The sequence below is a fragment of the Rhinoraja longicauda genome, chromosome 4, assembly GCF_053455715.1.
Source record: "Rhinoraja longicauda isolate Sanriku21f chromosome 4, sRhiLon1.1, whole genome shotgun sequence".
In the NCBI taxonomy this organism is placed as follows: domain Eukaryota; kingdom Metazoa; phylum Chordata; class Chondrichthyes; order Rajiformes; family Arhynchobatidae; genus Rhinoraja; species Rhinoraja longicauda.
In genome coordinates, this window is record NC_135956.1 from 43738358 (window position 1) to 43751827 (window position 13470).

The window sequence follows — 13470 nt, forward strand, 5'->3', positions numbered from 1 at the left end:
CTTGATTGTATTCAGGTATTGTACAATCTGTTTTGATTGGAAAGGACCCAAACAAAAGCATTTCACTGTATCTCAATATATGTGACAATAATCCTAAACCACAGACTATAACTGAAGCCATTAGCTTGGAAAAGTTAGTCGAGAGTTCCAGCATCTACTGTGCAGAGAATCTGCATAATACGCAAGGGAAGCAAGCTGGGTGGGAGAAGGGCAGTTCCCTGTGATGGACAGCTCTGTATTGGCTCAGTGTTTGTTATCCTTTTGTACGGCTAGCATGCTGGGCATGTCCTACCACCCTACCATTAACATCTCAATGCACAAACTGTACAGCTTAACATGCTGAGCAAAAAGCAAAGTGATGAGGAACTCAGTGGGCTAGGCAGCATCTGTGCAGGGAAATGGATGGACAAGGTTTTGGGTCAGGACCCTTCCTCAGACCTATATCGTGCTGGCAACTGTTGCAACAAGGCCATTTTGACTATCCAATCACAGACATTCTCTTTGCTCTACAGTTCTTTTCCATAACTTCCCTCTTACTGAAAACTAACTCTCCATCTCCTTCCCAGTTCCAATAAAGTGTGGCAGATCTGAAACATCGACCATATCTCTCTCTCTTTCTGTGTATATATATATATATACAGAGTGTTTCCAGCATTTTCTGTTTTGGTTTCAGTTCTGTAGCACCTGCAGTTTTTTGATCTGTTTAGGAGAAAGTGGGATGGAACTGAGCCACATTAACCAATAAAGGGCACAGGACGAACTCCAGTAATCTTCCTCACATTATGATCCTTACTGGGCCACCTCCTCCAGCACACAAACTCAACACCAATCTCCCTGGTCCCAGTGCCGGGAAGTGTCTCCAGCTACCTGACCTCCATCATCATCCCTTCTAAACTTATCTGTAAATTCAGGGAACTGGGTTTCTACTTGTCCTTATTCAAATGGATTTTCAACTTCCTCATCGGCAGACCTCAATCAGCATGGATTTGGCAACAACATTTTGTCCTCACTGATTACCACCTCAAGGCTGTGTGCTCAGTCCCCTGGTCTACTCTCACTATACCCATGACAGTGTAGCCAGATGAAGTCCAACACCATATTTACCACTGCTGTTGGACAAACAATGAATCAGATTACAGGAGGGAGGTCAATAATTTAATTGAATGGTATCAGAAAAACAATCATACTTTCAACATTAGCAAGACCAAGGAGCCGATGGCTGATTTCAAGAAGGGAAAACCAAGGATTCTTCAACCTGTCTTCATTGACAGAATGGCGGTGGAGAGAGTCCTTGGCATGTATACTTCTGAAGATCTGTCCTGAGCCTAGCAGATTGGTGCAATCACAAAGAAACCTCTCCAATTCCTCTACCATCTTAGAAGTTTAAGGAGATTTGGCATGTTGCTAAATATTCTATCGAACGATAGAAAGCATAGTGACTGCATCACAGCCTAGTTCAGTCACTGGGAATGCCCCAGATTGAAGGAGGCTACAGAAAGTGGTGGACATTACCTGGTCCATCATGGGCATTGATTTCCCCATCATCGAAAGGATGATCAGGAAGAGCTGCCTCAAAAAGACAACTAATATCCAAGATCCAACCACCCTGGCCAAAATCTTACCTCTCTGCTACTATCAGAAAGAAGGTGCAAGAGCCCGAGTACCATGACATCCAGGTTCAAGAACAACTTCTTCCCAGCAACCATCAGAATTTTGAACCACACGGCACAACCCTACCTCAGCAATGATCCACTGTGGACCTTGTATCGGTTGCACCATGTACTTTGGATTTGTACTATTATGGTTTGAAGACCTAGTGTGATGATTAATTTAAATCATTACCAATCATTGTGCATTTATTTATTGTGTTGTTGCAGCAAGTAAAAATTACATTGACACTCTTGATTCTCTGGGCTCCTTTCAAACAGTGAGAAACCAGCTCCCTGCCTGATGTGAGCAGTGGTGGCCTGGGGAACAGCTGCAGTGGGATGGGAAAGCTAAGGTGGCAGGAAGCAGAGCAGAGCAGACGCACCGTGAGTGTTGGATATGATGAGCTGCTGCCACCAGAGAGAATAAGGCGAGGCGTCTTGCACAACCATGCGATGAAAGGTGACAGTGGAGTCGCACACCACACCGGGGTAGCCACTGCTCCAGTTCGCTGACTGCCAGCAGTGTGCAGGGTCCAAGATCCGACTGTAAGGGAGCACCTTGTAACCAGCACCACCTGCAAAACATAGCAGTGTTTGTCAGCTAGACAGTCCACACCAACCCTCCCACAGTGCAGTACTCCCTCAGTACTGCCCCTCCCACAGCGCGGTGCTCCCTCAGTACTGCCCCTCCCACAGTGCAGCACTCCCTCAGTACTGCCCCTCCCACAGTGCGGTGCTCCCTCAGTACTGCCCCTCCCACAGTGCAGCACTCCCTCAGTACTGCCCCTCCCATAATGCAGCGCTCCTATAGTACTGCCGATCTTACAACACAGTGCTCCTTCACTACTGCCCCTGCCACAGTGTGACACTCCCCAGATTTGTTGCCCTATGTTCCAAACAGATGTGATACATTCAGGGAGACCCTTCCACATTTAGCAAAGGGACGGATGAGGGATGGGGTTAAGGGGAAACTGGATGGACAGGAAGGGTGGGTACTTGGGGTGGGTGGAGTGGGGCAGAAAAATTAGCCCTGGACTCCACTCGATTAGCTCTCCTTCCAACATCAGCAGCACAGGGACAGATAGTCACACAGTCAAACAGGTCCTTCCGCCCAATTACCCATGCTGATCAAGCTGCCCCATTTGCACTAGTCCGACCTGCCTGTATGTGATCCATAACCCTCAAACCTTTCCTATTCATGTACCTGTCCAAATATATTTTACATGTTATAGTAATAGTACCTGCCTCAAATATCTTCTCTGACAGCTCATTCCATAAAGACACTTCCATTCCGGTCTCATGTACCCCAGGCTTCATGCCTTTCTCCACGGTAAAAACAAAGGAGAATCACACATTGGGGACCTTTCCCATCTCCTGTGGCTCCACTTAGATGTCTGCTTTGGTTTCTGAAGAGCCCTATTCTCTCTCTAGTTTCTCTTTCCCTTAATTTAATTTATGCTCTTTTCTTTAATGTACTTATAAAAGCTCTTTGGATTTCCCTTACTGTTATTTGCCAGAGTTATCTTCTGCTCCCTTGTTGTGCTCCTGATTTCCTTCTTAAGTATGGTCCTCAGTTCCCGAAACTCCTCCAGGGATACAGTTTATCCCTGTCTACACTTCCTATACCTGTCCCATGCCTCCTTTTTCCTGATTAGAGTGATCAATTTCTCTCATCATTCAATCTTCCTTACGCCCAACTGCCTTGCCCTTTTAAAAGAATCTCACTTTCCGGACCTTCCTTTGCCCACAACCAACCTACTCCAATCAACTTGAGCAAGTTCCTATCTAATACCATCAAAGGTGGCCTTGCCCAATTCAGAATTTTAACTAGTGGGCCCGTCCTGTCTTTATCCTTAATGACCTTAAAACTATCAATGGTAGCTGGTCTCAAAAGGCTTGCCCATGGACACATCAGTCATTTTTCCTCCCAATTTCCTAATGGTAGATCAAGCTTTGCCCTCTTCCATATAGGGCCCTAGGAAACTTACCCAAACACATTTGACAAATTCCACCCCGTCTAGGCCCTCGGCACTATGACAGTCCCAGTCTATATTGGGGAAATTAAAATCCCCTACTATGACTGCCTTATTGCTGCTGCCTGCAATCTCCTGGCAGTATTGCTCTTGTAATTCCTGTTGACTATTTGGGGGCCTGTAGTACATTCCAAACTAGGTAACCATCCTCTTTTTATTTCTTAGCTCCACCCATTTAGCCTCATTGGACAAACCATCAGTAATGTCATCACCGAGTACTGTCATGGCCCGTCAATCAATAAAGCATAAGAAATACCCCCTCCTCTTTTACCCTCACCTCTATCTCTTCTGCAGCACCTGCTAAGCTGCCTGTCCTGTCTCTCTCTTAGTCGAGTATACTTAATGGCTACAAAGTTCCAGACGCACGTACCTATCCACACCTTGAGTTCATCAGCCTCTCACGTTAAAATAAGTGCATTTCAATCCAATAGTCCTTCCTCACTCCCAGCGATGCTCCCATCTATTTTGTCCACTGAGCTTATTTTCATCACTTCTGTACCAACTTCCAGCTTCTCACCTGTCTCACTCCTGCATTGGATCATGCCCTCCCTCCCTCCCTCCCAATGTTGTTTAAACTCATCCATGTAGCACAAGCATACACACTTGCCAGGTCATTGGTTCCTCTCCAGTTCAGGTGCAACCCATCCCTCTTGTACAGGTTACTTCTGCCCCAGAAGAAATCCTAATGGTCCAATATCTGAATCCTGCACCAACTTCTCACCCACACATTCATCTGTCCCATCTTTCTTTCCATCCCTCGCTAGCATGTGGCAAAGACAGTAATCTGGAGATCACTCCCCTGGGCGCACTGATTTTTAACATTTTGCCTCACTCCCTATATCATATTTGTAGAACCTCATCCCATTTCCTACCCATGTCAGGTAGCATCTCTGGAGAACATGGATAGGACCTGAAGTGTGCGCATGTACGGGACTCTCGGACGGGCGAGGCGTGCGGAATCAGCGCTAATTTCCAGATGCTTTGAAGATGTGTATTACAGAAATGAGTTGCTTAAAATTTAAATAAAGTTTAAGTAAATTGGAATTTTCATTTGCCTCACAACAATTTAAGCAACTCAATCTCCGAAGTTAAGCAGTGTGACATCGAGATGGAGAAACTATTGAAACCACAACGCTTGGATCTGGATCCCAACTCACCTACTGCAGCAAAGGAATGGAAGCACTGGCTTCGTACACTAAATAACTTCTTTGATAAGTGTGGCGACAATGCACCAGACAAATTCAGGACATTAATAAGCTCTGTCTCTTATGATGTATATGATTACATAGAGGAATGTACAACTTATGATTCTGCTATTGATGTACTAAGCAGACTGTTCGTTAAGACACCCAATGTAATATTTGCTCGACACCTCCATGCTACTTGTAAACAAAAACCTGGTGAGTCACTTGATGAGTTTTTACAAGAACTTCAAAGACTGTGCCTTCAAAGCAGTTACAGCTGATCAATATCGACAGGAACTTATTCGAGGCTCGTTTATCAATGGTTTGGCATCGCCTTTAATACGACAGAGACTATTAGAAAACAAAATCTTGAATTTACAGTCAGCTTACAATCAAGCTTACTCATTAATTAAGGAGGACGACCAGTGGCTTTCATGTCTCGTACTCTCCAAGGTAGTGAATTGCATTACCCACCCGTCGAAAAGGAAGCTACAGCAATTATTGAAGCAGTGAGAAAATTGAGTCATTTCCTTGCTCGCCAGTACTTCACTTTGATAACAGATCAGCATTCAGTAGTTATTATGCTAGATAATCGGAAGCGAACGAAGATTAAAAACAGTAAAATTCATGAATGGAGGATTGAATTATCTGCATATAGTTATTCAATTGAGTACCGCCCTGGTAAGGATAATGTTGCTCTGGATGCACTAACTCGAGCATTTTGTGCCTCTGTTCATTCTTCTGCACTCACTGATCTTCACAATGGACTGTGTCATCTTGGAGTCACTCGTATGTCACACTATGTTCGTTCCAAAAACTTGCCTTTCTCTACAGAAGATGTGAAGATGACGTGTGTTTCATGTAGAATCTGTGCTGAATTAAAACCAAGGTTTTTCCATCTTGAAGAAGGAAGATTGAACAAAGCTACTCAACCTATGGAACGTTTGAGTATTGACTTCAAAGGGCCTTTACCATCCTCCTCTCAAAATGTTTATATACTTACCATAGTTGATGAATATTCGAGGTTTCCATTTGCCTTTCTTTGTCCAAATATGTCAGCTGCTACGGTTATCAAATGTTTAGATCAATTGTTTTCATTCTGTGGATTTCCAAGTTACATACATTCTGATAGGGGCACCTCATTCATGTCAAAAGATTTAAAGGACTACCTTTCTAATAGAGGATTTGCAACAAGTAAAATAACACCATATCATCCTATTGGAAATGGTCAGGTTGAGAGGTATAACGGAATCATTTGGAAAGCAGTGAAACTGGCTTTAAAGTCAAACGACATACCAGATCTGCAGTGGGAGTGTGTTCTACCAGATGCATTACACTCCATCAGATCTCTACTGTCAACCGCTACCAATACTACTCCACATGAGCGGTTCTTTAACTTCAAACGGCGTTCTTCTAGTGGTACTTCTCTGCCATCATGGTTGACTAGCCCTGGGCCTGTGTTGCTTCGTCGATATGTCCGATCAAATAAGAATGAGCCCTTTGTTGATGAAGTTGAACTGACTGATGTCAACCCTTCTTATGCAACTATCAAGTATCAGGATGGACGTCAGTCAACTGTCTCACTTCGTGACCTTGCACCATGTCCATCTTCTCCATCAGCTCCACCACTCCTTGATAATATTAATCGAGAACTTCCTTCAACACTCCCATCATCCCCTATGAAAACTTCTACAAGTAATTCTAAAATTGAAAATGTAAATAACAATATGAGTGAAGTTGATGACCAAGTAATATATGTACCACCAGCTATTGAAACACCATTATCTCCTGATGCTCCAGTGCTGCGACGGTCATCAAGACATACTAAACCCCCTGACCGTCTCAACTTATAAACAGGAGGGGAGAATGAAGTGTGCGCATGTGCGGGAATCTCGGGCGGGCGACGCCTGCGGAATCAGCGATAATTTCCAGACGCTTTGAAGATATGTATTACAGAGATGAGTTGCTTAAAGCTTAAATAAAGTTTAAGTAAATTGGAATTTTCATTTGCCTCACAACAGGACCCTTCTTCAGATTGTTATCCAACAGCTAGTTTTTCAATCTTCCTGCTCCTACTCTGCAATTAACTGGCTCCACGAATCCATGGGTTGATGCAAAATCATTCCAAACCTCCCCCACCCTGGTGCAATAGGAGTGGGGCAGGCGAGTTCACAACCGCTTACTCCCATTCCTTACTAATATTCCCCTTGTAACCATCAGCCTGCTTCTCATTTTTCTTGCGCCCTTCTGTCTCCCCCTCCTACTCCCACTCATGTACCCTGGTCTCCTATCTTCCACTGGATACCCAGTTCTCCCTTCCAAGCCCAGCGCTTCCTTACCTGCCAGGGATCCGTCCATGTCCTCCAGCATCACCTGGTGTTCCCAGCCGAAATGTGCCTTGTTGGACGTGTTGTGGTAGCGGACTTGACTGAACCGCACGCTCCAACCTCCTCCGAAATGGCCGGCCAGCCCCAGAGCCGCGCAGCCGGGCCGATCAAAGTTCACCAGCTGGAGCCCCTGCACGATCAGCCCCTGGTCCAAGGGCAGGACCAGGCCCCGCTGTGTGCAGGAGCCCGAGGGCAGACCCAGGCCGTCAGCGTGCCCCACCACCGTCAGGTTTGTGATCAGTGCCATGCCCCACCCGGACACGGCAGCCCGCTGGATGCGCTGGGCCTCGGCCCCGGACTTCTCGTTGCCGACCAGCAGGAAGTTGTGGAACTGGATGGCCCCTCCGTCCGTCCACTCGGCCCCTTTGCCGCAGCTCCAGGCGGTGAACGAGCTGAAGGCGGCGGGCTCGGGCTGCCGGCCGCTCTGCTCCCTAGGCTGGTAGACCGGGAAGATCCAGAGGCCGTACCAGCCCAGGGAGTGGGCAGAGTTGTTGTGAAACAGGCCGAGGGGCAGGGTGCGTGGGCTGAAGGCCCGGGTGGACGACGCCCCCTCGGGCCACTGCAGGAGCCGGTACCAGAAGCCGAAGTGGGTGCCGCCCGCGGCCGCGTTGTGCCGCAGGGTGTTGCCGGGGTGGGTCACCCAGAAGGCGGCAGGCCGCAGGTCGTCGTTCAGGAGACTGGTGCTCCGGCGAACCCGCACGGCCAGGTTGTGTTGCAGGACGTTGTCCCGCTCCGCGCCGTCCTCCAGGAAGAATGCTCCCCCCATGATATTGAAGGCCACGTTGCCCTCCACCAGCAGCCGGTGCGTGCCGTGGATGGTGACGGCCCGGTTGAAGGTCCGGTGGATGGAGCACCCCCGCACGTACGACTGGAAGGACAGGTCACCCAGCAGGTGCCAATGCAGTGGGTAGCGGCCCAGTCGGAAGGCCTGCCCTGCATGATAGACCTGGGGAGGAGAGATTGGGAAGGGGTGGAGATGGGCAAAGGGAGATAGAGGTGGCCGGAGGGGTGGGGATGGGGAGAGTATATCGAAGGGCCGGGAGGGGCAGAGATGGGATAGAGGGCGGGATAGAGAGGGCTCTAGATGGGGAGATAGAAGGGGCAGGGGAGGAGATATGGGGAGGGGAGAGAAAGAGATAGGGTGGGTGAGGAGAGTGGCAGTCAGTGAGAGGGAGGGGAGCGAGCGAGGAATGATAAAGCCCGTTGAACGCATGAAAAGGTGTCCTGGGATTGTGCATTCCTCTTTACTTTCATATCGGTATTAAAAAAGAAAGCAACGCTGATCTAGTGACAGACACAAAAAGCTGGAGTAACTCAGCGGGGCAAGCAGCATCTCTGGTGTGAAAGAATGGGTGACGTTTTGGGTCAAGACACTTCTTCAGACTGAAACATCACCCATTCTTTCTCTCCAGAGAAGCTGCCTGTCCCGTTGAGTTACTCCAGCCGTTTGTGTCTATCTTCGGTTTGAACCAGGATCTGCAGTTCCTTCTTTACACAGTGATCTAGTGAGGTGGATTTAGTGGTCAGGGTGCGGTCAGCTCCAGGGCGGACGAACCAAAAAATGAAAATTGGTTGAGTAGTGAATGGCTCTTAGCTCACAATTATCTGTTCATTTAACTCCTCATCTCAGGTGACGACAATCGAAACCTAACGTTGATTCAAGAGACATGTCTTCACTTCCCCCCTGGGCTTCATCACTGCATACAACTATTTCAGATATCGTGCTATGCAGTTTAGGATGGAGTGGATGGGTCGATGGTTAAGTGTGGCAAGGTTAGTACTAAGTGGGCCGGGATAGGACATAGGCATGCGGTCGGTGGTGGGGTCGGGATGGGTTGAGGCATGTTGGTGGTTGGGTGGGTGGCCGGTAAGTTGGCGCTTGTGGTTGGTGGTAGGGTTGACTGGGCGATGGGTTGCGGCATGTGGGACGGATGAAGGATTGGGGCGTGTAGTTGGTGTTAGGTGTGGCGTGTCAAGAGTTAAGGCATGCAGGGGGGTTGGCATGTTGGAGCGTGGGAAGGTTAGGCGCGTGTAGTGGGTGGGACGGGAGAAAGGTTGGGATGTGTGGTGGGTAGAGAGTGGGAGGAAGGCGGATAAAAGTTGGCGCGTAATGGGGGTAATGGGGTCTTACCTCAACGTATTCAATTCTGCCCACCACCATCCCGCGGTCGGGTCTCGGAGAGTGGAACATGATGCAGCCTCCGTACTCATCACTTCCGATTTCTTCACCCAGCCGTCCCTGGAAGCAGGTCTGGGTGGCAAACTCACCTGCAGGGACAGGAGTTGCTGGTTAAGGAAGCGAAGCGTCGCCGGGAGCCCCCTCGATTTCACACACGACCCTCTCCCCCGTCTGTGGACGTTCCTGGCACGGCCAGCGATGGTCGTCCATCCCCTGGTCGCCAATGGGATGATGTGCTGCCACCTTGACGTGACCTTCGTGGTGGGAGTGCAGCACACCTGCTGTAGAAGGAGGTCTGGGATCCAGACCCAGGGGCAATGGATGTCGGGCCAGACAGTCCCACGTCCTGAATGAGGGGTAGGCTTTGGAGTTGGAAAGGTCAGGGCGGGATGGTCCGGTTTGCAACGACCCACGGGCGGGAAGGTCCGCTTGGGAACGGTCCACGAGAGGGATGTTGCGAGCAGGGAGAGGATGAGGGAACTGATCTTCAGACGCACACAGTTGTCTGATGGTGCCCCGGGACTGGCCACAGTGGCCCACGGGAGCGGCCGCGGGTCGTGCCCAACCTGCACGTTTCCCTCCCCCCCGCACCCCCCACCCCCGCCGTACCCGTGTCGAACCCGTCCGGGCATCGTTCGATGATGTCGCTCCACTCTTCGTTGATGGAGCCTCGGACCACCACATTGCGACTCAGCAGCCCCACCTCCGCCCGGGCTTCCAGCGTTGCCCCGGACAGCGAGAGCACGGTGCCCAGGTGCCGGTACCGCAGCGGCTCCGTCAGGTTGAGCATCCTCCCGTCCGTTGACACGCCCTCGATCGTCCTCTGCTCACTCTCCCTCTGGCTGTGTCTATCCGTAGGAGGAAGGAATTACAAGTAGTAAACAGGCGCGGGGTTGACCCTGGTACCACAGCGGCGCCGATGGGAGCCAGTATGTTCCTTGTACAGATACACGGGGACAAAGCGTAATCGAGAGGCCTGGACTTAACAAATTGGTTTCATGTCTTTCCAGTAGCCGAAAGGTGACCAAAGGGCAGGGAGCGAGGGTAGTTGTATCCAAGAGCCACAGCACAAGAGATGGACGATTGCTCCCGAGGGGAAGTACAAAGGCTACATTGCAGACAGTATCACAGCAAGCAGCCAGAAACTAGTAATAAGGGCGGTGGGCAAAGATAGTCCAGCACGCCATGAGCACGTTCCCGCGCAATTTTGACTGCAGATGCCTAACGATCGCTGAGAGGGTCCGCAGTGTCCTCGTTTCGTCAGTACTGCACTTCCCACGCCGCGGCGCTCCCCCACCGCCCTCCCCTCGGCGCGGCGCTCCCCCACCGCCCTCCCCTCGGCGCGGCGCTCCCTCGCTGCCCTTCCCTTTGCGCGGCGCTCCCCGGTGTCTGCCTAGATCTTGAGATGAAGTGGCTGCAGTGGGACGGAATCGCAAGACTGGAGACGGTGATGTACCCCGGCCTCCGGTGAACGTGGCGCGGGTTCTCGCAGCCAGTCTGCCGTGAAGACCTACCTGCCTCCCGTTGATGCAATGACAATCTCGTCTCCTGCCCTCCAGGTCACCGCTTTCTGCAATCTGATGGTGGAAGCACCTTCCTCCGCTGTCTCAGCCAGGTGAGTCCAGGTTACAGGAATGGGGAGACCTGCATGATGAGAATGATAATCACAGCCCCTGTTAAAGAAAACCTAAAATCTACGCGTGCAAATAAACATTACTTCAGATGGAGAAATGACTAACGTGTGGACGAGTCATTTTGGTCGGCATGGACGAGATGAACCGAAGGGCATGTTTCTGTGCTATATGACTCTATGACTGGCATTGGTGCTCTCGGAGGAATGGACATGTGTTCTCCACGCCTATACACTTATGTAGGCAAATCCAGTTGGAGTAACGTGTTGGAGTTCTGCTCCTATGATTTATGAGCTTGTGGAGTAGATAATGGGTGCAATCTATTTCGATTTTCAGTGAGCCTTTGATAAGATTTCACTCAACGACCAACAACGCTCAAACGATCTCGTGTTTGTCTTGGATTGTATCATTAATTTACAAGATTCAACTGCCTCAACTTCAGTCCTTGGGAGTGGTGGCAATTCCCTTGGTACGCCGCCGCCCCCCCCCCCCCCCCCCCCACCCCCACTTCACACACACACACGCGATCTTTGAGCGACTTTGCGAGGGGCACTGTGCGCTAATGTTTCAACACTAGTACCCAGCTTCATGAGTCTACAGTACTTTGGAATGAATAACAGAGGTGGTTAAATTAAAACAACAGTGAAACCCTGGTGCACTCAAACTCTACACTGATTGTGCACTCCGCAAACACCATATGACCGCTGATTCCTGCCAAGATCACCAGCCAGCTTCAGGTTTATTGACTGCAGCAGGAAAACAGAACGGCAGCAATTCACACCTGAAGACACAACGTCGAGAGATTCCAGGGGCTGCATCCATTCCATAAGTCATAGGAGCACCATTAGGCCATTCGGCCTATCAAGTCTACACTGTAACATGCCCATTTAATCTCAAGCCCATTCTCTTGCCTTCTCCCCACAACCATGACATCCTTACTAACCAAGAATCTTAATCTCCGCCTTAAAAACACCCAATATCTTGGCCTCCACTGCTGTCTGTCAGGATCCACTGGCTCCCGGGCTTTAACATGGATCAATGTTCCTCTCTGTTCACCGGGTGCGATGCTGAGATGGAGGCGTGGAATGCGTTTGGAGATTAATCTCTGCGTCTGCCGCTTGATCACCTCCTGCTTCCGTGCGTCACGCTCACTCGATGTGATTAGGTACATAGATACATAGAGAATAGGTGCAGGGGGGGGGCCATTTGGCCCTTCGAGCCAGCACCGCCATTCATTGTGATCATGGCTGACCATCCACAATAAAGGTCTTCTCCCAATATCCCTTGATTCCCCTAGCCCCTAGAGCTCTATCTAACTCTCTTTTAAATTCATTATCCTCATGTGAATGGCCTCTCAATGTGTAATGAGAGTTAAAGTGCTATTTGAGTGCAGGCTGATGCTATTTGATAGTCGGGGTGTATGTTGGAAACCGCTGTGCACATTGAACAATTGGAGGTTTACCATGGAGGTCCAACGTTCCCTCTCGAACTGCCAGCGTCTTGGATCCGTACAGAGGCAGCTCCCTGGAGCGCAGGTGGCCGTGAAGGGTGATGATGGCCTTGTGACTGAAGGGAGTGGAGTTGGTTCCCACCTAGCCCAGGAGAATTGTAACAGTTAAATTACAAGATCCATTCACAGCATCACAGCCCCTCTGCATCCATGACACGGAGACTGGGAACCACCTGCGGCTGAACTCATAGGAGGCTGACGGGCCCTCGAGTGGTATGCTGACCCTCTGAATCTTCTTGATTTTTCTGGGAGCTGTTGCTCTCCATCTCTCGATAAAGCTAGGAACCCAACACTCCTCTGAAGCAGAGTTGAGTGCATCGGAAAGGCAATGTTACTATAGCCCCATCCGAGTTGGTCTCCAGTCTGCTTCCACAGCCACCCAAGCCTTTCATTATCACTCAATTTAAATCTAGATGCTCGTATTATCTGTCCATCGGATGGCCGGACCAAAGTGCGAATGTATTAGCATCTTGGTTGGAAGAACATATGCCCTTTCGGAGGAATTTGGAGCCACAACGGGACTCTTGGAGTTTTCTTTCCCAGAAGTAGGGGCTTTCTTGGAATATCCCAACCATGAAACGTCGCCTAGCCATGTCCTTGCCAGATGCTGCCTGACCCGTTGAGCTATTCCAGCACTTTGTGGTTTGCTAAAGATTCCTGCATCTGCAGTTCCTTGTCTCTTCGCATCTCAGTTTCCACGTACGCTTTCCCTGCACGCAGAGAACTGTGGATCAGTTATCCCAGCCCCCCTCCCCACTCCAACTTGCATGTTACCTGGAGCAAGCCGCCGTCTGTGATGAGAATATTTTCAGCCTGGAGTTCAATATCTGCCTCATCGAAGACGAGTGCTCCACCTGTACACACAAAAGGTTCGGGGAGGTAGGTGATCTTTGTTCT

General features: G+C 49.7%; 1 protein-coding gene across 1 annotated transcript in view; it reads right to left on the minus strand.

Moving 5' to 3' along the window:
- pkhd1l1.1 (PKHD1 like 1, tandem duplicate 1) overlaps window positions 1–13470 on the minus strand; it is a 137915-nt gene that overhangs the window by 39269 nt on the left and 85176 nt on the right. Inside the window, exons 45-51 of the mRNA XM_078398424.1 lie at window positions 13348–13427; window positions 12526–12655; window positions 10947–11076; window positions 10042–10280; window positions 9385–9521; window positions 7206–8199; window positions 2033–2224 (exon numbers count right to left, since the gene is read on the minus strand). Of these exons, the coding sequence (XP_078254550.1) occupies window positions 2033–2224; window positions 7206–8199; window positions 9385–9521; window positions 10042–10280; window positions 10947–11076; window positions 12526–12655; window positions 13348–13427 (1902 nt within the window). The remainder of the gene's footprint in view (window positions 1–2032; window positions 2225–7205; window positions 8200–9384; window positions 9522–10041; window positions 10281–10946; window positions 11077–12525; window positions 12656–13347; window positions 13428–13470) is intronic.